At 39.2% G+C, this 24,505-nt stretch overlaps 11 protein-coding genes and 1 non-coding gene across 12 annotated transcripts; 5 read left to right on the top strand and 7 right to left on the bottom strand.

The window, feature by feature from the left end:
* Positions 1–25: 25 nt before the first annotated feature.
* BST1 (Bst1p) lies at positions 26–3,106 on the bottom strand (the record flags this gene model as incomplete). The annotated part of the gene is made up of 1 exon (XM_056222082.1): positions 26–3,106. The coding sequence occupies one exon, from the start codon at positions 3,104–3,106 to the stop codon at positions 26–28; it is 3,081 nt and encodes a 1,026-aa protein (XP_056081809.1).
* A 606-nt stretch (positions 3,107–3,712) lies between these two features.
* On the bottom strand, positions 3,713–6,238 carry EPL1 (Epl1p; the record flags this gene model as incomplete). The annotated part of the gene is made up of 1 exon (XM_056222083.1): positions 3,713–6,238. One exon carries the CDS (start codon positions 6,236–6,238, stop codon positions 3,713–3,715), a length of 2,526 nt encoding a protein of 841 aa, XP_056081810.1.
* Positions 6,239–6,889: 651 nt separating this feature from the next.
* Positions 6,890–9,184, top strand: BUD27 (prefoldin-like protein; the record flags this gene model as incomplete). The annotated part of the gene is made up of 1 exon (XM_056222084.1): positions 6,890–9,184. The coding sequence occupies one exon, from the start codon at positions 6,890–6,892 to the stop codon at positions 9,182–9,184; it is 2,295 nt and encodes a 764-aa protein (XP_056081811.1).
* Positions 9,185–9,302: 118 nt separating this feature from the next.
* On the bottom strand, positions 9,303–10,814 carry FRS2 (phenylalanine--tRNA ligase subunit alpha; the record flags this gene model as incomplete). The annotated part of the gene is made up of 1 exon (XM_056222085.1): positions 9,303–10,814. The coding sequence occupies one exon, from the start codon at positions 10,812–10,814 to the stop codon at positions 9,303–9,305; it is 1,512 nt and encodes a 503-aa protein (XP_056081812.1).
* A 1,078-nt stretch (positions 10,815–11,892) lies between these two features.
* Positions 11,893–13,347, top strand: GAT1 (Gat1p; the record flags this gene model as incomplete). Its single annotated transcript, XM_056222087.1, has 1 exon — positions 11,893–13,347. The coding sequence occupies one exon, from the start codon at positions 11,893–11,895 to the stop codon at positions 13,345–13,347; it is 1,455 nt and encodes a 484-aa protein (XP_056081813.1).
* Positions 13,348–15,517: 2,170 nt separating this feature from the next.
* On the top strand, positions 15,518–15,620 carry Smki_6.trna1P. The gene is made up of 2 exons: positions 15,518–15,553; positions 15,585–15,620. It is a non-coding gene; the product is annotated as a tRNA-Pro (tRNA).
* Positions 15,621–15,747: 127 nt separating this feature from the next.
* LPD1 (dihydrolipoyl dehydrogenase) lies at positions 15,748–17,247 on the bottom strand (the record flags this gene model as incomplete). The annotated part of the gene is made up of 1 exon (XM_056222088.1): positions 15,748–17,247. The coding sequence occupies one exon, from the start codon at positions 17,245–17,247 to the stop codon at positions 15,748–15,750; it is 1,500 nt and encodes a 499-aa protein (XP_056081814.1).
* Positions 17,248–17,781: 534 nt separating this feature from the next.
* Positions 17,782–18,015, top strand: SMX2 (mRNA splicing protein SMX2; the record flags this gene model as incomplete). The annotated part of the gene is made up of 1 exon (XM_056222089.1): positions 17,782–18,015. The coding sequence occupies one exon, from the start codon at positions 17,782–17,784 to the stop codon at positions 18,013–18,015; it is 234 nt and encodes a 77-aa protein (XP_056081815.1).
* A 48-nt stretch (positions 18,016–18,063) lies between these two features.
* GNA1 (glucosamine 6-phosphate N-acetyltransferase) lies at positions 18,064–18,543 on the bottom strand (the record flags this gene model as incomplete). The annotated part of the gene is made up of 1 exon (XM_056222090.1): positions 18,064–18,543. The coding sequence occupies one exon, from the start codon at positions 18,541–18,543 to the stop codon at positions 18,064–18,066; it is 480 nt and encodes a 159-aa protein (XP_056081816.1).
* A 235-nt stretch (positions 18,544–18,778) lies between these two features.
* MDJ1 (Mdj1p) lies at positions 18,779–20,311 on the bottom strand (the record flags this gene model as incomplete). The annotated part of the gene is made up of 1 exon (XM_056222091.1): positions 18,779–20,311. The coding sequence occupies one exon, from the start codon at positions 20,309–20,311 to the stop codon at positions 18,779–18,781; it is 1,533 nt and encodes a 510-aa protein (XP_056081817.1).
* A 1,026-nt stretch (positions 20,312–21,337) lies between these two features.
* On the top strand, positions 21,338–21,667 carry HSP12 (lipid-binding protein HSP12; the record flags this gene model as incomplete). Its single annotated transcript, XM_056222092.1, has 1 exon — positions 21,338–21,667. The coding sequence occupies one exon, from the start codon at positions 21,338–21,340 to the stop codon at positions 21,665–21,667; it is 330 nt and encodes a 109-aa protein (XP_056081818.1).
* Positions 21,668–21,945: 278 nt separating this feature from the next.
* IES1 (Ies1p) lies at positions 21,946–24,045 on the bottom strand (the record flags this gene model as incomplete). The annotated part of the gene is made up of 1 exon (XM_056222093.1): positions 21,946–24,045. The coding sequence occupies one exon, from the start codon at positions 24,043–24,045 to the stop codon at positions 21,946–21,948; it is 2,100 nt and encodes a 699-aa protein (XP_056081819.1).
* Positions 24,046–24,505: the final 460 nt, after the last annotated feature.

Raw genomic sequence — 24,505 nt, forward strand, 5'->3', positions numbered from 1 at the left:
ATCTTTTTCTCATTAATCTGTAGTGCTAATGTATTGTTTCAAAAAATAGTAACCAGGCGCATATTATATTTACTAAATGATGTATCCAATATAAGTTTCTTATTCCATAAATGAAGCTGAAGACGGTCAAGTACACGAAAAAAATGACGGTAATTGCACCATCCAATGAATCTATCGGTATGCTCTTTGGCATTTTGAAAACGGAATTATTTCCAACCAAAAAAATAATGGGTGCTACCGCTAGGACGTTGTGGTGTGACCTAAATGATGTTTCCCATTTAATAGCAACGTTATGCAAGAACACAATGATGATTGGAATGTTAATTGCACTAACAAACAATAAAAGCATGAGCAACGTTATATTATAATTTAGTAAGTTCATTCTTTTTTCATTGTTTGATAGCAGTGTTATTCTAACACAGGTAGCTATCTGGATTATTAATGTGATAACAAATGCCATCTGGTACGGTATGTAAAGAAATACCAACAGTAATAAAAAAAGGGATACAATTAATCTTCCCTTATCATATACTTTAGGTTCAATAATATCCAAGTTTTCTTTGCTTTCAGCATTCCCATTTGGAAGTTTCCGTTGGACAAAGGTTATCAATGATTCCAAAAATTTAAAACACTTAAAAATTAGAGCCAACAGTCCAATTGTCATAATCCCGAAGAGTATTCCAATAGTTGACATGAGCCAGTCCCTAATCCCCAAATAATAAAAATTTGTATGCATATGTTTGTCAGATAGTAGAAATGGATTATTTAAACCGACTGGATCCAAAAAATAAAGTATTCGTTGGACCAACTTACTATTGACTATGGGTGAAGTTATAAAAAGTGCAAAAATCATGAATATTCCGTGCCTTTTTATGATGTAGCCTAACATGATGTCAAAGGAGGGAAATTCAGATGTCTTGTTGTACCAGTAAAACTGGTATGCCAATACTAGTGCAATAAACGCAATTGGAAAAGATGCAAGTGCTAATCGGTATCTGATAAAAAGCATTTTCAAAGTCAATGACCAATTGATACTCATTTTAGCTTTTAGAGACATTCCAGGTGGAACAAAGAAAGTTAATTGTAGTGATCTTGATTCACTTTCATTTATTGGAATAAATGGTGCTACGTTGTGCATATTTATATCGACGCTTTTGTCGAGAACATTCAAATGCCACTTAGACTCGAATGGTTCATGAACCCATTGCCTTACGAAAGGCTGAAATAATGCCTCATCAGCTGCAATACTTCCGTTTTTGGCTTCAATTTTTGCCTCTAATTTATACGATAGTAAAGAATCCCATAGATTATTGAAAGTAATAACTTTCGCAATATCTTTGCCATCCAAATATAGTTCTTCTCCGAAAAGCATAATTTGGGTAGGTGTAGTATCAATCACTTGCACAGCAGACGAATCGGATAATAACGCCAAAAGAAACCCTTTGTGTCCCTCTATAGTTTCTTGTTTAAAATACTCATCATAAGTAGGCTTGCTTATCATTAAGTAATCATATTTTTGTAGTATGTTTTTTCCAACAGCGATGGCCTTGAAGGGAACTTTACTCTCTCCAAAAGAAGAATCAGCTGCGAACTCGGCATCTTTTGAAGACCTAGGCACTGTCAGAATACTATCAGTGGCCGTTACACAGCTTAGGTTCATGGATTCTTTACAAAAATAGATCATAGGCTTATTCAGACTAGTTAATAACATAAAATGCAGGTGTTCCGTAGAGGATATGTTACTTGGAATATTTATTCTTGTGTAGTTATTATTCCACTTTTCGAGGTTGAGCATTTCAATGTCCAAGATATTGTTCGTTGTCAAAGTGGCATAATCAGAAAAGAAGTTGTCACTAAATTCTTGTAAATTCAGTTGAGGTTTATTTAACTTACTGTTCGCAGTTGAATAATTTTCAAACCCCGAAAGTAATAGTTTTCTTGCAATTTGCAATCTCTCGTTCAATGGTTTAACTTTTTCAGGTTTAGAGACATCTATACTTTCCAATAAAAGACGTGCTAGTGTTTCTCTAAGTTGTTTACACCAGACAATGGCTAAATGATCTATTGGGGTCCAAACTTCTGGAATAGTAGTTGTAAAGCTGGTGAAACCATTATCTAGGCTAACCAAGTCTTCAACGGATGCATAATCTGCAGGTAAAGTAGTATCCAATATACCACCTGTAACGGAAATCAACGAAACATTCCTTGAGAAAAAAGAGTCGTTTTTGGATAATTGATCTCTCCAGTATTCATTGGTGTTTTTGTAAATTTTTAAAATGTCACCATCGAAAGTTACCGGTGATGCAGCATGGGGTGAAGATAAAGTTAACATAGAGCTTATGCTTCCTGGGATATGGTTTTTCAAGGTTAGCATGACCCTAGATACAATACCACCCATTGAATGACCCACGATAATAACTGATTGTGGAATTGGGTGGGGATAGTCAGAAGTTCTCTCATAAAGAGATAAAATATAGCTGACAGCATCATTTAGGTATTCAGCTTGATCAAGCATTGTTTCACCGTGGAAAGCAGTGAAGTCTTCATTGAAATCTGCCGTGAAAAAGTCTAAATTTTTAACATTTTCATTATTCAAAGTTGCCCTGGTATTAAGATCAAAATACAAACTGGAGCAAGCGGAAGCAATTGATCTAGATTGTTTGAAAGAACCTGCATTTCCAGGTATGAAAAGCACAGGAATGCCATCAAGCTGCAGTTCGTCACCATTCAAAGGTTCTTGGTCTACGCCTTGTTCACGATACAAGTAAAGATGGTACTTGTGCGCTAATGGTGTATATCTTTCGTCAAAACCATCGATCCTTGCATAGGATGGGTACATATAAATAGACTCACACCGAGGTGTATCTGCACCGTTGAAAGGTTTGAGTACCGACACTAATAAAAGCGAGCAAATGCATACTATGCCAAGAATCGAGAAAACGTGATATTTGTAAGGTTGCTTTGCTAACTTATCTTTGTTAATGTATTTGGTGGAAGATTGTCCCTGGTCCTTACGCGCAGCAAGTACTCTCGAGTATTGACCAGATGGGTCAATTTTGTTAAATATGGGCCGCGTTATACCACCAATTAATCTTCTTATACCCATAACGAATTGACGATTACTATGCAAAAAGACAGCCTAGGATCTAGGCCAAAATCTTGGAAGTGTGGTGATATTTCTGTGTGGCTTTATCCCCAGATGAAAACGCACAGAACATGTGTCTGGATCTGCCCCTCTACTTTAACTTGTTGAGATTTGGTTACTATTGAAACTTTTTTCAGAATTCGCGCCGTATAGGAGAAAAATGGTAATGATGAGAAATAAATGCATTTATTCTTACCTGATGAGATATGAAATTGTCTATATAATAGTATTAATCCAACTGAAATACCTCTATTATTTATGATACAATAGTAGGAAAATTCGGAAGGTTACAAAATGATGTAAAATGATAAACAAGAAAAATATAATGTGGTCTAGTAAAGATAGTAATAATACAATATGGAAAATGCTTGCCATTTTTCTTCTGGAAATTTAAGTTTTTTCTAGTTCTTCTATTTCTGTTATTGTCGTGTTTTAAATGTTTTTTTCGGCTATTTTCCTCCTCAATAGTACTGTCTCGACCTTCATTTGTGAAGATTGAATGTTGGAGGATTGTTTTGATGCCTATGCGTGAAAAGTATACCAAAGATAGGTATAGAGTTGCTCCGCTCAAGATGAGTTTTGCTGGGTTGAAGAAGAGCTATGTTTTGTTTCCGAGTTAATCAACGAATCGTTCAATTTTGTAAGGGAGTTTGAGGAACTTGAATGATTGTTTTGCAGTTTCTGCTGTTGTTGTTGTTGTTGTTGTTGTTGTTGTTGCTGTTGCTGTTGCTGCAGATGTTGTTGCTGTTGCTGTTGCTGCAGATGTTGTATATGTTTCTGTTTCAATCTAGTGATGTAGTCTCTACGGTACTTGATGGTAGCTTCTCTCAACTGTTCGTATGATTTCGTACCTAACATAGTGCCGAATCTAATTACTTGAGTATCATTTGAAATTTGGTTGAGTCTTGCTGGTTCATCAGAGAACTTAATACCGTATTCATTGTGTGGTGAATCATACTTCCACTTATCGTAAAGTCTAATAAATTCGTCATATTTGGAATTATAAACATTTATCGAGTCATTTTTGTTGCTTCCTTCTTTTGGATATTGTTCTTTTTCCACCGAATCGAAGTCAACAAAATTTATTAAAGAACATGCAGGCTTGGCAGACGATGTTGTATAATTTGGCATACGATCAATATATTGAATGTTGGCTCTACCAATTCTCTTTCTGAATTTTATTGGGTATTCTCTCGAATGAATTTCCAGATTTTCCTGGAAAGGGTCATACAGTTCGGTTTTTTTAATTCTTCTAGTATTCAAATGGTTGCTATCCTTGCTTCTAGAATGGCCATTTGAATCGTATATTTTGATATCATCTGATAAACCTTTCATGTATTCTGGCAAACGTGCGGAGTAAAATGATCTATCTATTTGGAAATTTGATGAAGCAATAGACGCAAATGGAATATTGCTTGTGGAGAAATTTTTAGGTAACGACATATCAAATACTGGGTTGAATGGATCATCCGTCAAATTGAAAAAGACGTCAGCGTCCTCAAGTTTACGTTTCTCCATCTTTTCTTGGACGAACTTCCTCGCGTTTTTCTCTTTGCTATTTAATAAAGCATCTACATCATCCAATACAATATCGGGAATTTTTGAAGATGGTAGTTTAACATAAACATGGGATGTAATGGGCTGCGACGTTGAAGAAGACGAGGCGGGGATAAGTTGTTTACCGTTTTCAGATTTAAGGGCGTTCTGTTGCTGCTGCTGCTGCTGCTGTTGTAGTAATTGCTGCTGCTGCTGCTTGGTCAGCTTAGAAGATTTTTCTTCAAGTTGGCCATTTCTTTTATTATTTTTAGCCTTTGTAGCAGCTGCAGCGGCAGCTGCTCTTTTGAGTTCAGCCTTCCTCAGTTCAGCCTCTCTCTGCTCGACTGTGATAATCACTGGACGCTTCCTTTTGTGATTGACCAAGTCATCATCTTCTCCACTAATATTAAGTGATCTCTTCAAATTCTTGAGTTGCACCCTTTGATCAAATATTTTCAATTCATCATTAATCCAATTTAGAGTAACATTCTCACGTTTAGCAACAAGTAGTGCCAAGGTCTTGGCGTTCTTTAACTCTTGATGTAGGGCCCGTAAACGCTGACTATTTAAGATGTCTATACGCCTTGTTTTCCTCGGATGTCTCACCTCTCTTCTTCTGAAGCAAACGTATGGATCTATTTCTTCTTTCTCACCCGGCCTTTCAAATTTCAACTGCGGGAAAATTTCGTACCCGTTAACTTCGATTTTTCTTTCTCTCCAATAATCGTAAACTTTAGAGCCGAACTTCTCAATCAGCTGAATTAAAGGTCTCGTATTCATTTGAGAAATAGGATCAAATTGTGTGATGAAATGGATTTTATGAGAATTAATTTCATGATTTAATTGATTTCTTAAATTGGAATCGGCCATATCTGATTTCATTAATGTGGGCTTCAATTCCTCAAAAGAAAGTATACTTTCAGGATCCATACTTAAGAAAGGTTGACGTTCGTGAATTGCATGTTCAAAACTTGAACAAAGAGTTTCAAATTCGTCTTCAGTTAAAATATCTGGAGAATCTTTTTTGTTAACTTGCTCATTTAAGAACTTCTCATCTCTTTCATCCATATTGTAGTTGGTACCACAACAATCCTCTACAGTGGCGGAGAATTTGATGTAGCTGGTAGTCTCCTGAAAATTTCCCGTATAGAACTTATCATATTCATTCCAAGTCATAGAAGCATCTGGGGTCGGAATGTAGTTTTTCTGTTTTGTATGTCCTCCACCCATCTGCAATATTCGATGCAAATGAACCTCCTTTTCTTCATTTTTCTCCACACCTGTTTCGATCTCAACCACTTCTCTCTGCTGCAGTTCATCTTTATCCAAATGCTTCAGATCGTTGGGCAGGAATATTTTCAGGTGCTGCTTCACAGATATTTTCCGATGTCTAAATCGACTATTACTGCTCCCGGCGCTGGCTCCAGCGCCTGAATCGCCATTCGAAAGTGGTTCCAGACTGTCATCGTGCGTACTTCTCGATCCAGATCGCCTCGTATTTCTACCAGCTTTGTGTGAGCCATCATTGATTTCTATAGCATTTGAAGGAGTCGGCATGATTACCCTTACTGGCTAATGATATTATTACTGCTCACTCTTACCACGTGACTCAAGTGTTACCCTGAAATATGTTGCTTTTTTTTTGTGTAGTTTTGAAGTCCGCTGTCGCCGTACAGTATGAGAATATGGACAAAAGGAGGGCGAGGGTGGCAAAAAGAGGAGTTAAAAATAAATAGCGTTTAGTGTATTATAGCAGCTCAAAGGAACGCGATGTGGTATAATAATATTGCAAGTGTCTAATGACCACTGGGACACGAGCACAGTTTTAGCTATTTTTTCGCTGACTTTTTTGCTTTTGCGTAGCTGACTTTTTACGGATTTTGCTTGTATACTTTGCCATGTGATATGTAGTGGTATAATTTTGTGGTCGGGGTTGTGGTTTTTGCCACCCGAGGCCGACGGAGAAAATTTTCTCTCCGTTTTCAAGTTTCTCGCTATCACCTGCAATATGGAGTGCTAATAATAATGATTGAATACGGAAATATTAAGCGTAACACGGGTAACATATATTTATGGGTGTTATGAAATTTACGCTAAAGAGAATTGGCGATGAGCTGCATTAAAGGTTTTAGCAGCTAATTTCGTAGTTTAGTAATGGGCATTCTGTACACTGTTTACCGCAAGTAAGCGTTTTAAGTCGTGACAGCTATGGATGTGCTAACTGATAGCGTAGAAAATACGTTGAAGAACTTACAAAGTAAGAGAAATTTTCTTGCAGAGCAAAGAGAGCAATATATAAATATCAGAGGTCGATTGATTAGCTTTAGCAATGATAATGATGAAGGTGATGGTGAAGAAAGACTTGAAGATCAAGGAGTTGTGTTTGGTGATATTATAATTTCCGCGAGCAGGATTTATCTGAGTATAGGCTATGATTACTATGTGGAAAAGACTAAAGAGGAGACAGTTGCGTTTGTTGATGATAAATTAAAACTAATGGAGGACGCTATCGAACAGTTTGATCTTAAGATTAAAGAGGCTAAAAAGACTTTAGACGGTTTGAATTTTATGGAAACTGAATCTGGAATTGAACAGGAGGACGACGACGATAACAGAGACTTCCTACCCTCAATGGAGATTAGAGAAGAATTAGATGAAGACGGAAATGTGGTAAGTAGTTCTATTACCCCTACAACGAAAAAGGTATTACAATCAAATTACACACAAGAGGAGGAAAATTATGACTGTGAAAAGAAAGAACCACCATCAAAAGAACAGCAAAAATTAAATTCATTTGAAGAGAATTTGAAAGGCAAACTTTCTAGAAAGAGCACTGAAGTAAAGAGAGTAGTGGAGCCGTCTCAAGTGGATACGGAAAGTATCTACACATTTGCAGACCTAGTTCGGCAAATGGACCAGCAGGATGAATTGGAAGACGGCTCTATTGGTTCTGATGAGGTAAACTATGATTATGATGCGTTCGAAAATACCGATTTTACTTTCAATGAGTATAACAGTGAAGAGGACGAAGATGACGAAGAAATTATAAGCCATTCCATTATACCTGGATTTGAGGCACAATCTTCATTTTTAAAGCAAATTCAACAACTACGCGCACAAAAGCAACCTCAAGAACATAGTCTGGGTGAGGATAAAGTTAAAAAACCGTTGAAGCCTATTTTGAAGAAGTCCTCTATTATAGAAAAACCTGTTCAAAAACAGAAAAAGAAGCGAGTAGGATTTGCATCATCTTTGGATATTCATGAAGTGGAAAACTTGAAGGATGAGAACAAGCGGCAGATGCATACCATCATGGTTTCCACAGATGATAATACGAAATTTATGGGACTCGCTAATGAAACGACGTCAGATGAGTTCGATGGTGATTTATTTGCCAAGATGTTGGGCGTCCAAGATGCTAATGAAGTGCATGATAAATATAAAAATGAAATGATAAGTCAAGACAAGGACAAAGACGAAACAAATAGGTCGAATAAGAGAAATAAGGTTTCCAGATTCAAAAAAGACAGGGCATTTAACAAGCAAGGTACGCCAGCGAATGTCCGTTTCGTGAAGGCAAAGCCAGTGGTGAGCGACATACTAGAAGAACAGTCGGTTGTGAGAGATATTATAGAAAAGGAACCGGTTGTGGAAAACATGATAGGCAAAAGCCCTAGTCTGGGAAATGGTGTAGAAACAGGACCGATGACCAGCGATATAATTGAAAGAGAGGCAGCAACAGATACTAAAGACAATCTTGAAAGTGCACTTAAAGGGAAAAAAATGAAATCATTACAGAAACCAAGAACATGTAAACTAAAGAGGAAGAAATTTGATCCCACAATTTTCGAGAATATAAGCGATGATGATGATGATGATGATAAGAAAACTGAAAGCAACCAAAGTAAAGGTGACAGTGATGAACAAGAAAAATTTCCTTCGAAGATTCAGGAGGTGTCTAGATCGATGATTCAAACAAGTGCGACCCTAGGAGAAAAGCCGGTTAGAATTACGAATGTTGACTACCACGCATTAGGTGGAGACCTAGATGATATGGTCAAGGCATATTCTTTAGGATTATATGATGACGATTTAGAGGATGACCCGGGAACGATAGTGGAGAAGCTCGAGGACTTCAAAGAGTACAATAGACAGGTGGAACTGCTGCGTGACGAAATCCGAGATTTTCAACTGAATAACCAGCCGGTTGTGGCAGATGAGGAGGAGGAAGAAGACGAGGGCAAATTTATGGTGGACATTGTTGAGCACGAGTACCCTGAAAGTTACACGAATAACGAAGACGAAGTGGCACTACATCCAGACCGGCTGCAGGAGGCAGTCGCGATCGAGTACAGACGCTTGAAGGAAACGGCGGCCTCGAAATGGCAATCATCACCACTCACCACGCTTTCTGAAGGCGAATTGGAGCCCATTGACAAGTATGGGAACCCCATCAAGACGAGTCGCTTCCGCTCTCAACGACTTCGTATGGATAATGCATAGTCATATGGAACAGAAAATAAATCAGAATCTATATTAACATATACGTATATATTTGTTGTGTATACATAACTAGTACAAAATGGAGACAGATGATAGAGAGCTAGAGAAGACACTAAATTTACTCGTACAAGTCTTCATCCAATCTAGCAGCAGGGTTTGTTTCGATAAAGTCCAATGAGACTTTATGACCTAACAGCTCTCTGATGTTCTGAACCTTATATTTGATCATAGTGGGTCTTTCCAAGGACAACCCCCAACCAAGGACTCTTAGATCCTTTGGTAAGCCCATGGACTCTAGCATTTCTGGTCTGAACATACCGGAGTTACCGATTTCGACCCATTTCTGTAAACCCTCGTGCCAAGAAAAGATTTCCATTGATGGCTCGGTGTAAGGATTGTAGGTAGGCTTGAATCTCAAACCAGTGACACCCATTCTTTCGAAGAACTCCTCCATGAACTTGATCAGATCACCCAGGGTGATGTTATAGTCGGCAAGAACACCTTCCACCTGGTGGAATTCGGCCAAATGGGTGGCGTCGACGGCTTCGTTACGGAAAACACGGTCAATAGAAAACAATCTAGTAGGTTTTGGGTCTTTGGCTAGATCGTGTAGCATTCTGGCAGAGATGGCCGTAGAGTGGGTCCTTAAGACCAATTTTTGACACTCTTCCGGTTTCCAGTTGTAACGGTAACCGATGGAGCCGAATTTCCCCTGTTCATGAACGGCCTTGATGTTGTCCATGTAGGTTCTGTCAGTAGGCAAGTCAGCGGTCAGTGGATCCTTGATGTAGAAAGTATCTTGCAGATCACGCGCTGGGTGTTGTTGTGGCACGTAAAGGGCGTCGAAGTTCCAGAAACCTGTCTCAACGTACTGGTTTGAGGGCATTTCCGTGAAGCCCATGGAGAAGAAAATTTGTCTAAACTCTTCTCTAACTTTGTTCAAGGGGTGCAGAGCACCTGAGGATATTTGCACACCTTGAGAATTGAAGTTGTAAGGCTTGAACTTCAAGTCTTTGTATGCATTGGTGGAGACCATATCGGAGGTAAGATCAGTTTCCAGCTTGGTTAGGTCGGTAGAGAACTCTGATCCTTTGGTAACATGGAAGTCTGTGATCTTACCTTGAGCAATCAGCTTTCTTTTCTTCAAGTCGTTTAAAATCTTGGCGTCGATGGTGTCCAGATGCGAGTTATCCTTGATCTGCGCTAGAATAGCTTGCGTTTCATCAGTAAGTTCGTTCAAGTCCGTGTTTTGCAATTTGGCGGACAGTTCTAGCTCGTTGGAGTTGTTCTTGGCAATCCAACCGTTCTTGAAAGCTCTGGCTTGACCGACTTTACCAACTTGAGGGCCCAGTTTGGACATCACATCTTTGATTTGCAGATGACCCAACTCTTGGATGAGCTTGACCAGTTTGATTTCGTACGAACCTTCATTCAGAATTTGGGCACCTTCCTTGGTCAAATCGTACGTAACCGTGTCGACTTTGGAAAATTCTAGCTTGTTATGAGCCTTCAACGAGTTAAGAGCGGAAAGGACATCTTGAGAACCGTGCTGAGGGAAAATGGCTAGAGTGGACTTGATCTCATCCAATTCGTCTAGTTTCTTTAGGATTTCTAATTGGAAGTCAGACATCTTTACGTGGAAGGGGGAGGGGTAGGGGAAAGCCTTTACTGTATATATATATTACGTATATATATATATATGTACATACGGATGCACTCACAAATTCACATATGCATTCACCATATGTATTACGTACGTTCAAGATTACGAGCAATGCGTTCGATTTATTAATTTTTCAAGCACTTTGCACGTAGAGAGGAACAAAGCAACTGAGAAATGAGAGTGTGGAAGAAGAAAAAAGGAAAGTTTTTTTTTTCGCTTCTGTTTCTTTTCTTTTCTTATGCTTGCACTACTATGAGAACCAACCGGGTAAAACTAAAAAACCATGCAAAGCCGGGTTAGCTATAGTGTGACCAATTTCACCAATGTCACCAATGTGACCGGTTCCGCTTTCCGACTTTAGCCGCCGAAGACGCCCCTAATATAAACAAGCTTTCTTTTATAAAAAAACAAAAGATAAATGCAAAAGCATAAAACCATCTACCGGATTCTTCCATCGATGTACCGATACATGCAAAACTAAATGTTTCTTTTCTCCCTATCACATAAAAGCAATAACGATTCAGGGAGAAAGCACTGGTTTCCAGCGTATTACTAGATTCGACCTACCTCTTATGTTATAACCATACATAACAAAGTTCAATTTCAGTGGACAACCCGATCTCTTATACGCAATCAGGTGTGTGGGTGCATAGCCGATTGGTCCGGCAGATAACAAATGTGCTTACACCCAGTTCCCAACGTCAACAAAGCAGGAACAACGAGCTGATAAGGGGTAGATAAGATAAGATAAGATAACGAACAATTGCGTCCGACCACAGCCCGACGCATAGCAGATTGCACTGCTACCGCAGGTACTGCTGCTGGTACTGACAGCCACCACAATACATAGCAGCTGCGAGTCACATTTGTGCTGCCCGGCCCAGCCACATATATATAGGTGTGTGCCACTCCGGGGCCCGGTATTAACATGCACGTTTTCTTTCCTTTGCTTTCCCGGCTTTCCCCTATTTTGTTCGTCACATGTGTATATATAAATCTACCTATATATATACATTCTACACGGTGCACGGTAGTGAATAGAGCTATGAGCACGAACAGAGGCCCGAATCTCGATCCGGACGTGAATCTAAACAACGATATCTGGGACTTGTACTCAAGCGCCCAGAAAATATTGCCCAACTCTAAGCGTATTCTGAACCTTTCTTGGCGTTTGCATAACCGCACGTCTTTCCATCGAATCAACCGTATAATGCAACATTCAAACTCCATCATGGATTTCTCCGCGTCGCCCTTTGCCAGCGGCGTAAACGCCGCTGGCGCCTCCACCAACAATGACCTCGATGACACTGACACTGATAATCAACAGTTCTTCCTTTCGGACATGAATCTCAATGGTTCGTCCGTTTTCGAGAATGTTTTTGACGACGACGATGACGATGATGACGTGGAGACTCACTCTGTTGTACACTCCGACTTGCTCAATGACATGGACAGTGCTTCCCAGCACGCTTCACATAATGCTTCTGGTTTCTCGAATTTTTTGGACACTTCCTGCTCGTCTCCCTTCGATGACCACTTTATTTTCACCAATAACTTACCGTTTTTAAGTAATAATAGCATTAATTATAATCATAATCATAATAGTCATAATAATACCAATAGCAGCAGTAGCAGTAACAACAATAAGAATACAAATGCTAATGCAAATGCAAGCATAAACACTAATATTAATGTCGCCAATAGCCCTCTGCTGAGAAGAAATCCGTCCCCATCCATAGTCAAGCCTAGCTCGCGAAGGAATTCCTCTGTGAGAAAGAAGAAACCTGCTTTGAAGAAGATCAAGTCCTCTACTTCGCTGCAATCTTCAGCTACTCCGCCTTCAACTAACGCCTCATCCAACCCAGATATAAAATGCTCCAACTGCACTACGTCTACTACTCCTCTGTGGAGGAAGGACCCTAAGGGCCTTCCTCTGTGTAATGCATGTGGTCTCTTCCTCAAGCTTCACGGAGTCACGAGACCGCTGTCGTTGAAAACTGACATCATCAAGAAGAGGCAGAGGTCCTCTACTAAGATAAACAACAATATAACTCCACCTCCATCGTCGTCTTCGAATATAGGAGCAGCAGCAACGAAAAAGAAAAACTACACGGCAAGTGTGGCAGCATCCAAGAGGAAGAACTCGTTGAACATCGTCGCGCCTTTGAAGTCTCAGGACATACCCATTCCCAAGGTCGCTTCACCCTCCATCCCACAACACCTTCGCTCTAACAATCGCCACCATCTCTCGAGCTCAGCACCCATCGGGGCCGAAACCTTTTCAAACTTCCAGCCTGATATGAATATGAATATGAACATGAACATGAACATGAATATGAACCTCCACAATACCTCAACATCCGCTCTTAGCGGCGAGGCCTTCTGGAAACCTCTAGACTCCACCATAGATCATCATTCTGGAGATACAAACTTAAACTCAAGCATCAATACCACTTCGAACGGCAATCTGAGCCTAGATTGGCTGAATCTGAATTTATAGATCCTCAAAAAAAAAAAGTACTTGCTTTTCTCTACATTTCCTCTTCACATATATACACATTTCTAATAAAACTCTACGTATACAAAAAAAATAAAACGGAAGAACATTATATCTATTTCACAAAAGAAACGAAAATGATGAAAAATATCATTAAGAAAGGTTAGAATGGTGTTTGGAAACTGTATCATCTTGCTTTGCAGTAAAACCAGACCCTGTAGTTGGCTCTGTTCTTCTCGACTTTGGCTCATTGCGCTAATGCAATGGAATAGCTTCCAGTGGTATGTTTCCATCATAAATGTATTACATTAGATAGCACTTCTCTCGGTTCGTCAATATATGACATACGTTCAAATAACCGAATATAAACCCTCACAAAAAAATTTGCCAAGAACCTAACTGGATTTCCCGCATAGTGGCTCAAAATATCTGTTTGAGATGAGTAGTTTTTCATATAAAAAATAAAATGCTATTCGTTTCCAGAGATGAGCAAAGTCCTAGAAGCTGTCACGCCAATAATAGTGCGCTGGGTATGATATTTAATGGTTTGACGAATCTCACCATTTAGCGAGAATAGTAAAGCATATGGTTTTTACTCATCTTTCCTACTTCTACTTTTAGACAGATTCTCTTTGAGTAATTATAATATGCCTGGAATGGTTGGGAACCATTTAAAATATGGAGAGACTAGTTGTAGATTTCATCAATACTAAAAATTGAGTACAGAAAACAATCAATTCTCTTGCAACAATTAAACATATCCTGAAATTAATACCCCTCGAGATGACTCTGGAACATCTAGTTTTTTCATTGCGCAGATAAGACGGTTTAATATCTCGTTGCTATGCCACGGGTATCGAAACGTTCCTGCAGGAGCTGTGCTGTATCAAGAAATTCAGAAAATAAAAAATGTAGCCATGTACTACACTTCACTTTTTTTCTAGCTTTTTTCAGGAACGTTGATTTGTGACTGTAACTGCGTACAGCAATATCCACATATAAAGAAGCCAGAAAGCTCCCTGATGTGCAAGGCTTATAAATGCAAAAGTCGACACAAATTGATAGGTTGGACATACTTGAAAAATCTTTGAATTTTCAGAAGAGAATAAGTACCAACTCCAGTTGCTATTAACAGTACACTGCATATGAACTTATATATTTTACAATCTTGACGGGGAGGTGACCCTTGTGGGCGCCGTTGTTGAATAACTCACATTTAAAGAGTAAAAAATAGTGTAAAAATTGCAAAGGAGAACAAGAGTTATACCACTTTCTATCTTTAAATTCCATCAAGGATTGGATACTGTTTGGTTACATAATATAACTGCATTATTATAAGATATCTGTACCAGTACACGAATGCAGCAATCTGAGATGATCTATCGATGATTAAGAATAACCTGCATTACTGATTCCTATCTTGTTTTACAGAGAGCCCATCCTCTTTTGCCTCGAAACTTCGCATTGTATCATTTTAACAGATGATTTCTGTTGCTATGCATTGAATGAAAAGCAGACTACTCTTAACGAAGAGAATTTTTCTTGCTTGTTATGATGGTAAAATTACCGTCTTTGAAAACAGCTCATACAATTTCAATCGGCTATGTTTCAGTTGGGTGGGCGGCTTGGAAAGAAGAATAGTGGATCAAGTGAGCTCTGATATCAGAAACGTAAATACCCAACTCAACCAAATTCACTTTCCGATTGAGCCAGAGTGATGGTTTCGAAGGCATCGGCCGTGACTGCGGTGACACCAGCAGCAATTTAAGTTAATTTTAGCTTTTCATTTGTTGTTTTTAGAGTTAACGCTTCAGTGATGATCATAAGCTTAAGTGAAATAAGAAGAATAGGGACGTATTCTCGAACGTAGCTGACCAAAACTGTCATATTTGTTCAAGTTCTGTGAACAATTATCATCTCATATATATGACGTACTGGGCATCCACTTCATACTCATAATCTCTCATCTCAAAATTCACCAATCTCTCACTCTTATATAAATTAAGAAGGAATGACTTATTCTTAATTATTATAAGTTACTAAACAACTATTTATCAACAAAGTTGATAATTCGTTTTGACAACAAGTTACTTCCCTATGATAGTATATATTAGGGTTGTCACGACACCCTGGTATTAGTCGTGCCTGCAATTACATAAAACATCAATAATTTGGGCGTGTGGTCTAGTGGTATGATTCTCGCTTTGGGCAATCTTCTGCTCCGACAGAAGATCAAAGCATGCGAGAGGCCCTGGGTTCAATTCCCAGCTCGCCCCTTTTTTATGTTTCAGTTTTTCCTTCAGATACCGATTCTTTTTTCTATATTTTCTTCGTGCGATTTTACTTACTAATTATTACGCGCTATTTCATAAATATATATTATATTGTGTTTTGTTTCTGCTTTCAACAATGAATAGCTTTATCATAGGCGGCCATGTTAGCTTCCTTAAATGCCTCAGATAAAGTAGGATGAGCATGGCAAACTCTAGCAACATCTTCAGCGGATGCACCGTACTCTAGGGCTAAGCCAGCCTCGGCAATCATTTCACCAGCATTTGGACCAATTATATGGGCTCCCAAAATACGCTCAGTCTTGGCATCGATCAAAATCTTCACAAACCCTTCGGTATCTTGATTGGTCTTAGCTCTTGAATTAGCAGCGAAGGGGAACTTACCAATTTTATAGTCAATTCCAGCTTCTTTTAATTGCTCCTCGGTCTTGCCAACCCATGCTACTTCTGGGTGAGAATACATCACCGAAGGTATATTATTATAATTAACATGGCCATGACCAGTCTTCAACATTTCCACTGCTGCAATACCCTCTTCTTCGGCTTTGTGGGCTAACATTGGACCAAATGTAACATCTCCTACCACTTTAATGTGTGGGAACTTGGAATTGAATTGGTCGTCAATAACTAAACGACCTCTTTTGTCTACTTCTAAACCAATCTTCTCAGCACCCAAACCAGCTATGTAAGGTCTTCTACCAACGGCAACTAACAAAACTTCGGCTTCCAGATTCTCTTCTTTGTTTGTCTTAGTATCTTCTACAACAATTTCAACCACGTTCTTGTCGTCGTTTCTCTTGGCAGAAATGACTTTAGTGCTTAACTTGAAATCTAAGCCTTGTTTTTTCAAGAACTTCTGAGTGGCCTTAGCGACTTCTCCATCCATAGAGGCACCAATTTGGGGTTGGAATTCCACCACAGTGACCTTAGAGCCTAATCTAGAGTAAACTGAACCCATTTCCAATCCAATGATACCTCCACCAATGATAGTTAATCTTTTTGGAACTTCCTTCAATGAAAGAGCACCTGTTGAAGACACAATCTTCTCTTCATCTATTTCAATACCGGGAAAAGGTGTGACTTCAGAGCCTGTGGCAACTATGATGTTTTTAACATCTAATATGTGGTCTTCTTTAACAGTCCCTTCTAGTCCTTCCACGGGGCTAACTTTGATCTTGGTTTCATCTTCAAACGAACCATTACCTTTATAATAGGTAACTTTATTCTTCTTGAATAGAAGTTCAATACCTCCAGTTAGTTGCTTAACAGCGTCATCCTTAGCCTTCTGGAAGTTTGCCACGTTTATCTTAACATCACCAGTGACATCAATACCTCTTTTTTGTGCTTCTGTATGCATTTGATGGTATAAATGAGAATTATTTAGAAGGGCCTTAGAGGGAATACATCCAACGTTAAGACAGGTACCACCCAGTTTGCCTCTCTTTTCTACGCATGCAGTGTTGAATCCCAATTGAGCAGCTTTGATGGCTGCCACATAACCAGCAGGACCACCACCGATGATGACTACATCATGTGACTTGTTTATGGTCAATGTCCTGACGGTAGATGAAAAGGCACGCTTATTATTTAGAAGTGATCTAATTCTTAACATTGTGAACTGCTGATGTGTTCCTTTGACGATGAGAATAGAAGCAAGTGAACAATCACGTTTGTCTATGTTTTTATATAAGATGAGTCAGAGTAAGGAACAACTAACGAATTGTTTATTAGTATAATATTACACCAGAGTTGCCTTAAAGTCTCTCCGCAGGGAGTTTCTCGCCAATGAGGACTCATCCGTTCGAAGTGATAATCACCTAAAACCTAAATGTCATTAACAACGAACTCACTTTTTATCACGTGACTAGTTTAATGCTGTACTACTTTGAAGGATATAAAAGAAAGAGACGATACCATTTCTATTAAGTATGACCACTTTCAAAATTTTTAACGCCATTGTGGCAGGAGCCACTTTTTGCTCAATTTTGTATTTTCCTACTACACGACTTGTATCCTTTTATGTTGTGCGCTTGGGAAAACAAAGTAAGAAAAACTAGATTTTCAGAACAATGGAATCATGAGAAAGCACAGCAAGAATATAAAATTTAGCAGAAGTAAAAGTTAAGCAGACGCGCATATAGATACAATGGTCTCCACCCCTGAACTGAAGAAATATATGGACAAGAAGATACTGCTGAATATAAATGGGTCTAGGAAAATAGCAGGAATCTTGAGAGGCTACGATATTTTCCTAAACGTCGTTCTTGATGACGCAATGGAGATAAATGGTGAAGACATTGCTAATAACAACCCACTTGGCCTGCAGACCGTTATTAGGGGCAATTCCATTATATCACTAGAGGCTCTAGATACCATATAAGTTAAAATATTATATATACTTTCGACCACTATGTACAATACAGTAATACTATTTTCTAATTTGCATTTCCACGCCTGCATTACTGAACCCACATTTTTCATAGAACTTGACATTTTTCTCGTCGCAATCTAAGATAATCTTATAACAACCGTAGCCATATCCAATAGTCACCAATTCGTCGATCAAAAGTTTGCCCAACCCTTGCCCTTGATATTTCGAGTTAACAGCGATGTCTTCGATATGGCCACACAGCCCTAATTCATGGATAATCTTTTTCTCGATAAAGATATTCCCTGTGGCAGCGATCTTCTCAGTGTGCTTGTCCACGATAACTATAGCGTTGTATTGCATGATTTTTTTATCATTGTTATCATCCCATACAGTAGCTTCATTCCAATATTTTATGAGTTTGCCGAAGGATTCGGGTGCGATTGTACCTACAGTAGTCAAGACTTTCAGTGTCTCTGTGACTTGTTCAAAATCCTTTTCTTCTATTCTTCTTACGTAAAATCCATCCGGTAAGCCCATTATTTTGCGTTGATGTCTAGTTTTCACTACTTCTCGAGTACAGTTTTAGGTTTTTTTATGGATACAATGCCTTCGCTTGTATAACGCAAAAAAAAAGCACACTAAAAGAATACAAAAATAAAGTAGACATAAGAAAAGAGAATTGCTGGTCTCTTATGCACAATATTTATTTTTAGTTATCTATTTACGTAAAGGTTTATATCTTCCTTATCTACAAGAAATTCTATGAGGTTTTTTAGTCTTTTTTGTCGCCTTTGATCTTCCTGAATGTATTGGTTATGAAATTCTCCAATCTTTTCAAAGTGTTGTCGTCATCCTTTCTCGCGTGTTTTTCCTCTTCTTGCTTCTGTTTCTTCAATATCCCTTCGTTAAGGGCTGTACCCGCGGCTGTGCCTGGTTCCATGGTTTTCTTGGCCATATCATCGTTGGTGACATCTGCCAGTGCCTCCCATAAGCATTTTTCTGCTAATGATTGTGGCTTCTTAACGACAATCTTATACTGAATTTTCATGTCACCGCGAATAGTCGTTGTTTTTGGCACACCCATGTTAGGAATGGATATCACTTGATTGTATTGGGTCCCTGGAGCCACCTTTATTCTAATTTTCTGCCCCTCCACGGTGGGGATGGTGACAGTGCCACCTAGTGCAGCTGTAGTGATGGGAATTTCCTTGTCGTACCAGATATCGTATTTGTTCTTTATAGAAAAGTTGGGATCCTTGTCAACACGAATTCTCACAAGAATATCACCTCTCGATAATTTGACTGTGTCTTTCAAGTCCGCCTCCACGGCGATGTCAGGGTACGAGCCTTGGCCGGGAATTCTGACAACATCGCCGTCCTGTAGTCCATGTGGTAAGTCTACGGTGATCGTCTTCGCCCTGTTAACCTGCACACCTTCACCATGACACTTAGTACAACTGTCCTGAGGACGCTTCATCGTACCTTCACCGTTGCAAGTGGGACACGTCGACATCATCTGGAATCCGCCCCTAATGTGAACCGTAGTGCCCGTTCCGTGACAGGTACTACAATTGACCTTATGCGTATTTGGCTTCATACCCGTCCCCGAGCAGGTACTGCAAGGGTCCAGTGCAGAAAACTTAAGCTGAACGTTATTGGACCCAAACACTGCATCCTTGAATGAAACTTTGTGGACGATCTCGATCGGATCGCCTCGATACTGTCTAAACATCGAGGACGACCTAGGCCCCCCACCGCTGCTACGACCAGCTCCACCAAACGCGGCACCAAACAGATCTTCGAAATTGATTCCACCGAATGGTGAGCCGCCTGCATTGGTAAATCCTGAAAAGTCATGGAACTGTGAACCAAAGGGAGAGCCACCACTACCGGGACCCCCAGCGGCACCGCCGCCGCCAAAGGCAGCAGGCCCGAATTGGTCGTACTGCTGCCTCTTGTTTTCGTCGGACAGAATTTCATATGCGTTTTGCAAGTCGTGGAATTTCTTCTCGGCATCCACTTCCTTGTTGATATCCGGATGGTACTTCTTTGCTAGTTTGTAGTAGGCCTTTTTGATTTCCGCACCGGTAGCAGATTTCTTCAAACCCAAAGTATCGTACGGATCTTTGAATGCTTCGTTGTTCCTGATTGCAGAGCTATGGAAACTGGACTTAGGTATTCGGGGAGCGATGGATGAAAACGTGATGGCATGTCTGTAAAGAATATTATTGATATGGTGAGAGTGGCCTACACGGTGTCTAAGAACACTGGAGCACCTCGATAATACAACTTGTTGAAAGCTCATTATTACGTTACGTTTCGTGTGTGATATGTGTGTACTTTCTCCTTTCTACTTCCTTTCTAGCTCCTGTTGGATTCCGTTGTTATATGCCTCATTCCTTATTTTTATTAGTCAGAGCGTTATTTCGCGCTGCGAGTTCCTTACCTTTCCATAGAGTTCTACAAGATGTAAAGAAAATAACAGATAAAGAAATCACTATTGTGTTACCCTCTTTTGTAGTCGGGTATTTATGTTACCCGTCCTCATGAAACATCCTAAAAATAATCCGGTTACCCTATCTTTTAGTTTTTTTCGAAGTTGCTTTTTTCCCCTTTTTTCTTATACCTGCGACAGAGGAGTGAAAGGAGAAAGGGGGTCTGAAAGTGGCAAAAAAAAAGAAATGAAAAGGGGACGCGCAAATCCATTTGAAAATCTCCGGGAAGCCAACGGATCCAGCATACGGCACGGCCTAAAATGGTAAAAAAGGGTCGGTGACGTGTGGGTGGCTGCCGATGGTAGCGATGACGACGTGTTGACGGGTCTTTGTCTCTTGGGACAAAGACTAACACTAAATGTCACTGAGGGTGATGAAAATAGCATTAGCAGAATAGCGCTAGCCTCCATTGAAGGGATATGTTGAAAGTTGTAGGGGGCGGCACAAAAAAAGAGGTAGAACCATAATTAAGAGGGGGAGCGAAAAGGAAAGAAAAACCCAGTAATGTTGAAAAGAAAAAGAAGGGAAGAGCACGCAAGCATTAACACAACCCACAAACACAGACAAGACGTATTTTTTCAGTTGAGTGGTAACTAGATCTACCGCCCCTGGGAAGCTGGTTTGTTAAGTCCTACGTTCCGGCCATCCCCTTTTGATCAGAAAGCAGACTGTTCAAATCTCAAGTCAAACGTATAAATAGGGCCGTAAGTTTCTTTCTACTTGCTCAACAGTATTCATCTCTCTTATTTATAGTATTTTTACATATTACAAAAAACCATCGATTATTCAGTAATCTCAAACAAGCAAAAACAAACAGAAACAAAACTAATATAACAATGTCTGACGCAGGTAGAAAAGGATTCGGCGACAAAGCTTCTGAAGCTTTGAAACCAGACTCTCAAAAGTCATACGCTGAACAAGGTAAGGAGTTCATTACAGACAAGGCAGACAAGGTTGCTGGTAAGGTTGAACCAGAAGACAACAAGGGTGTTTTCCAGGGGGTGCACGACTCTGCCCAACAGGGAAAGGACAATGCTGAAGGCCAAGGTGAGTCTTTGGCTGACCAAGCTAGAGACTACATGGGTGCTGCCAAGTCTAAGTTAAACGATGCTGTCGAATATGTATCCGGCCGTGTCCACGGTGAAGAAGACCCAACCAAGAAGTAAATCTTCCCAGATTCTTTGTAGTTACATGGTTTTTTCTTTATGATGTGTGATGTTCCTTAGTATTATATTCAGCGAATAGCAGAGTAATAAAAAATTTAGAAAAAAAACTCACTTGAACCGCAATGGAGTATAATGTTATAGTAAGTTAAGTAATTATATGTCCTATCAGTTTAAAGAATAGCAGTTTTTTTTATTATTGATTTTTTTACGCCCTTGGTTGGGTGTATCTGTAAATATATATTTAGATATGTATGTATGTATGTATACTCTTCATTACATTACATTTTGAACATAGTAATTGGTTCTTCGTCATCTATGTCCGCATGTTCGATTCTTTGCAGCAATACTTTCTTTGAAGCGCCAAGATTCTTCATGAAATCTGTTTCGAATCCTAACACGTTATCTTTGAACTTCTTCCTTTTTTTACCACGAATCCCAAGCACGGACGCTACTGGGATGTCTTCAAATTCGTTGAATATCTTGATCAGTCCGATATCACGTCTTTTCAACCTGTTAGGCACTTGAGATTTTTTCAAGTCAGCCAAAAATTCTTCCTGTGTCTTTCCACTCTCCGATACACGCTTGTTTAGATCTATTGATATCAGCTTGTCTACTTTGTTTATTGTCGCAGAACTATTATACTTTTTCAATGGTGTTAGATTTAAGTCATTCTTGTCAATAATGACGCCGGATGTGATTTCTTCGTCTGTTTCCGCTGGCGCTGTAGTTACTGCAGTTGCTTTGGGTGGCTGTGGTGTCGTTTTTCTCTTGTTTAGTACCATAGGGGAAGAAGATTCTAGTATAGGTGTAGGCGTCAAAAGTGATCTAGTCTCTTCCACAGTCTCTTCACTCTTGTCATCTTCCTCCTCAGCGTCCTCTTCACTCTTGTCATCTGAATTGACATTTTTTACTTCTGTAGCATTGATACGTTCGCGTTTCCTACCTTCCTCCATTTTGCTCATAAATTCCCTTCTCTTGATGCGTTGACTGGCTCCGAACTCCAATTCATCTTCGGGGTCTATATCGTAGCTTCGATCCGTACATCTCAAAGTGAGCATTCCACTTGATGCACCGCCTTCTAATTCATTTAAAATTTTTACTGATTCGTCGACCTCCTCCTGACTTAGATTAGTCTCCAAATGGATATATAATAACCAAATCAGTACGTTGGATCTGTCCTTTGGCTCGTACTTCGAAGAATCTAGAATATCAAATAATGTTGCACAACTTGTTTTTGCCTCTTTCTCTTCATTATCCCTTTCCTTTTCTTGCACTTCATTCGTTTCTCTTTCCACGTTTTTTTCTTGAGCCCTAAACGCCACATGTGCTTCAGATTCGATCGCAATATATTTAGAAAGAAATCTTTTATCAACTAGGCTGAAGTTGTCGCATATGCTAAATAGCATATTAATAATGTTGAATCTATTAACAATGTCCACTTCGCCATCATTCTGGTCAACTTTTTCGTAGGTTTCCATTAATGAAATCTGCTGATTACCCCATGGTAGATTTTTCAAAATAGATTTCAATCTCGGTGTATCTTGTAAAAGTTTTGGGTCGTTGGCATGTAATTGTAAAACAGGTACGGAATGGAAAGTTCTCAATTGCGAAGTCATTTCTAGATAGAAGTTTATGGTGGTGTTCAACCTACCAATATTGACCAGTAACGCTAAAACGCAAGTAGAAAAAGCCACTTGTTGATCCAGTAACAGTTTATCTCTAAGTATTTTGGAACATTTGATAGACGTTGCTATTGTCAACACATACAATTGTGCAAATGTCAATTTATCATTGAACACAAACGTTCTCGCATCGTATTCTTTATCGGTCACATTGATTGATACCTTATCGCCATCAATATTAATGGGTACAATAGAGTTTTTATATGAGGGCTTTAAAACATTGGTAAAAATTTGCCTCTTATCCATCAATAGTTCCTGTATGAAACTGAATTGGATATCTTTCCTATTGAATGGTTCGCCGTCAGGTTTCTTCAGATGACGATTATATTTACTTGAATTATTCTCCTTAGACTTTTTTTTAACAGTGTTCGTTATAACTGGCCCTGTTTCCGCTCCTGCATCCGCTCCTGTTACTTCAGGCACCATAGAAGGTTCAAAGTTGAGTAAGATGTTGGTATTTTCTTCTTCACTTTGCGTGGAATCATCATCATTTTTATCGTCAATTTCAATTTCATGTATAACTGGAATCCCTTTATTATCCACAATTTCGGCTCCTGATTCAACGGAATCTGGATATTCTTCTTCAGTTGCTTCTGGTTGTGTAGAGTGCTCTGGAGAACTTGCTTTTATTTCCTCAGGATTGTCTTCTCGTAGTTGGAAAGTATCATGGATTGGATCGTATACTCTCTTTCCCATCTTCAGTTAGAGCAATCAGTAGTGAAACCCCTTGATGACTTTATTTGGCTCCAGTATTGTTTATATCAAATTTTGGATTATTTTCGCTACAATATGACCTTTCATTGGATGTTCTTTGCTTAACTGTAAGTGTTTCCACATTCGAGGGTAACCTATTTTTCGTTGTACACGATATGTTATAAATTTGTCTTAACATAGCTAAAGTTCGATTCTATTAGTACTAGATAACTTTTAAAATGTCCTCAGTAAAAGGTGCCATGTGTATGCGTCTAATAGAAGTTAGATCACTTTGATTTAACCCTAATGGCTGTTTGTATGGTGATTGATACTGAGCTTTCTCTCGTTCTTTTGATTTTCTATTATAGGTGCACCGAAGCAAATTCGAGTTCTCTTGGAAATGGCGTAGTCATCAACCTTTTCTATCTCTTTACTATTACACGGTTTTTGCGAATTCTAAACA

This window comes from Saccharomyces mikatae (assembly GCF_947241705.1).
Source record: "Saccharomyces mikatae IFO 1815 strain IFO1815 genome assembly, chromosome: 6".
Classification (NCBI taxonomy): Eukaryota; Fungi; Ascomycota; class Saccharomycetes; order Saccharomycetales; family Saccharomycetaceae; genus Saccharomyces; species Saccharomyces mikatae.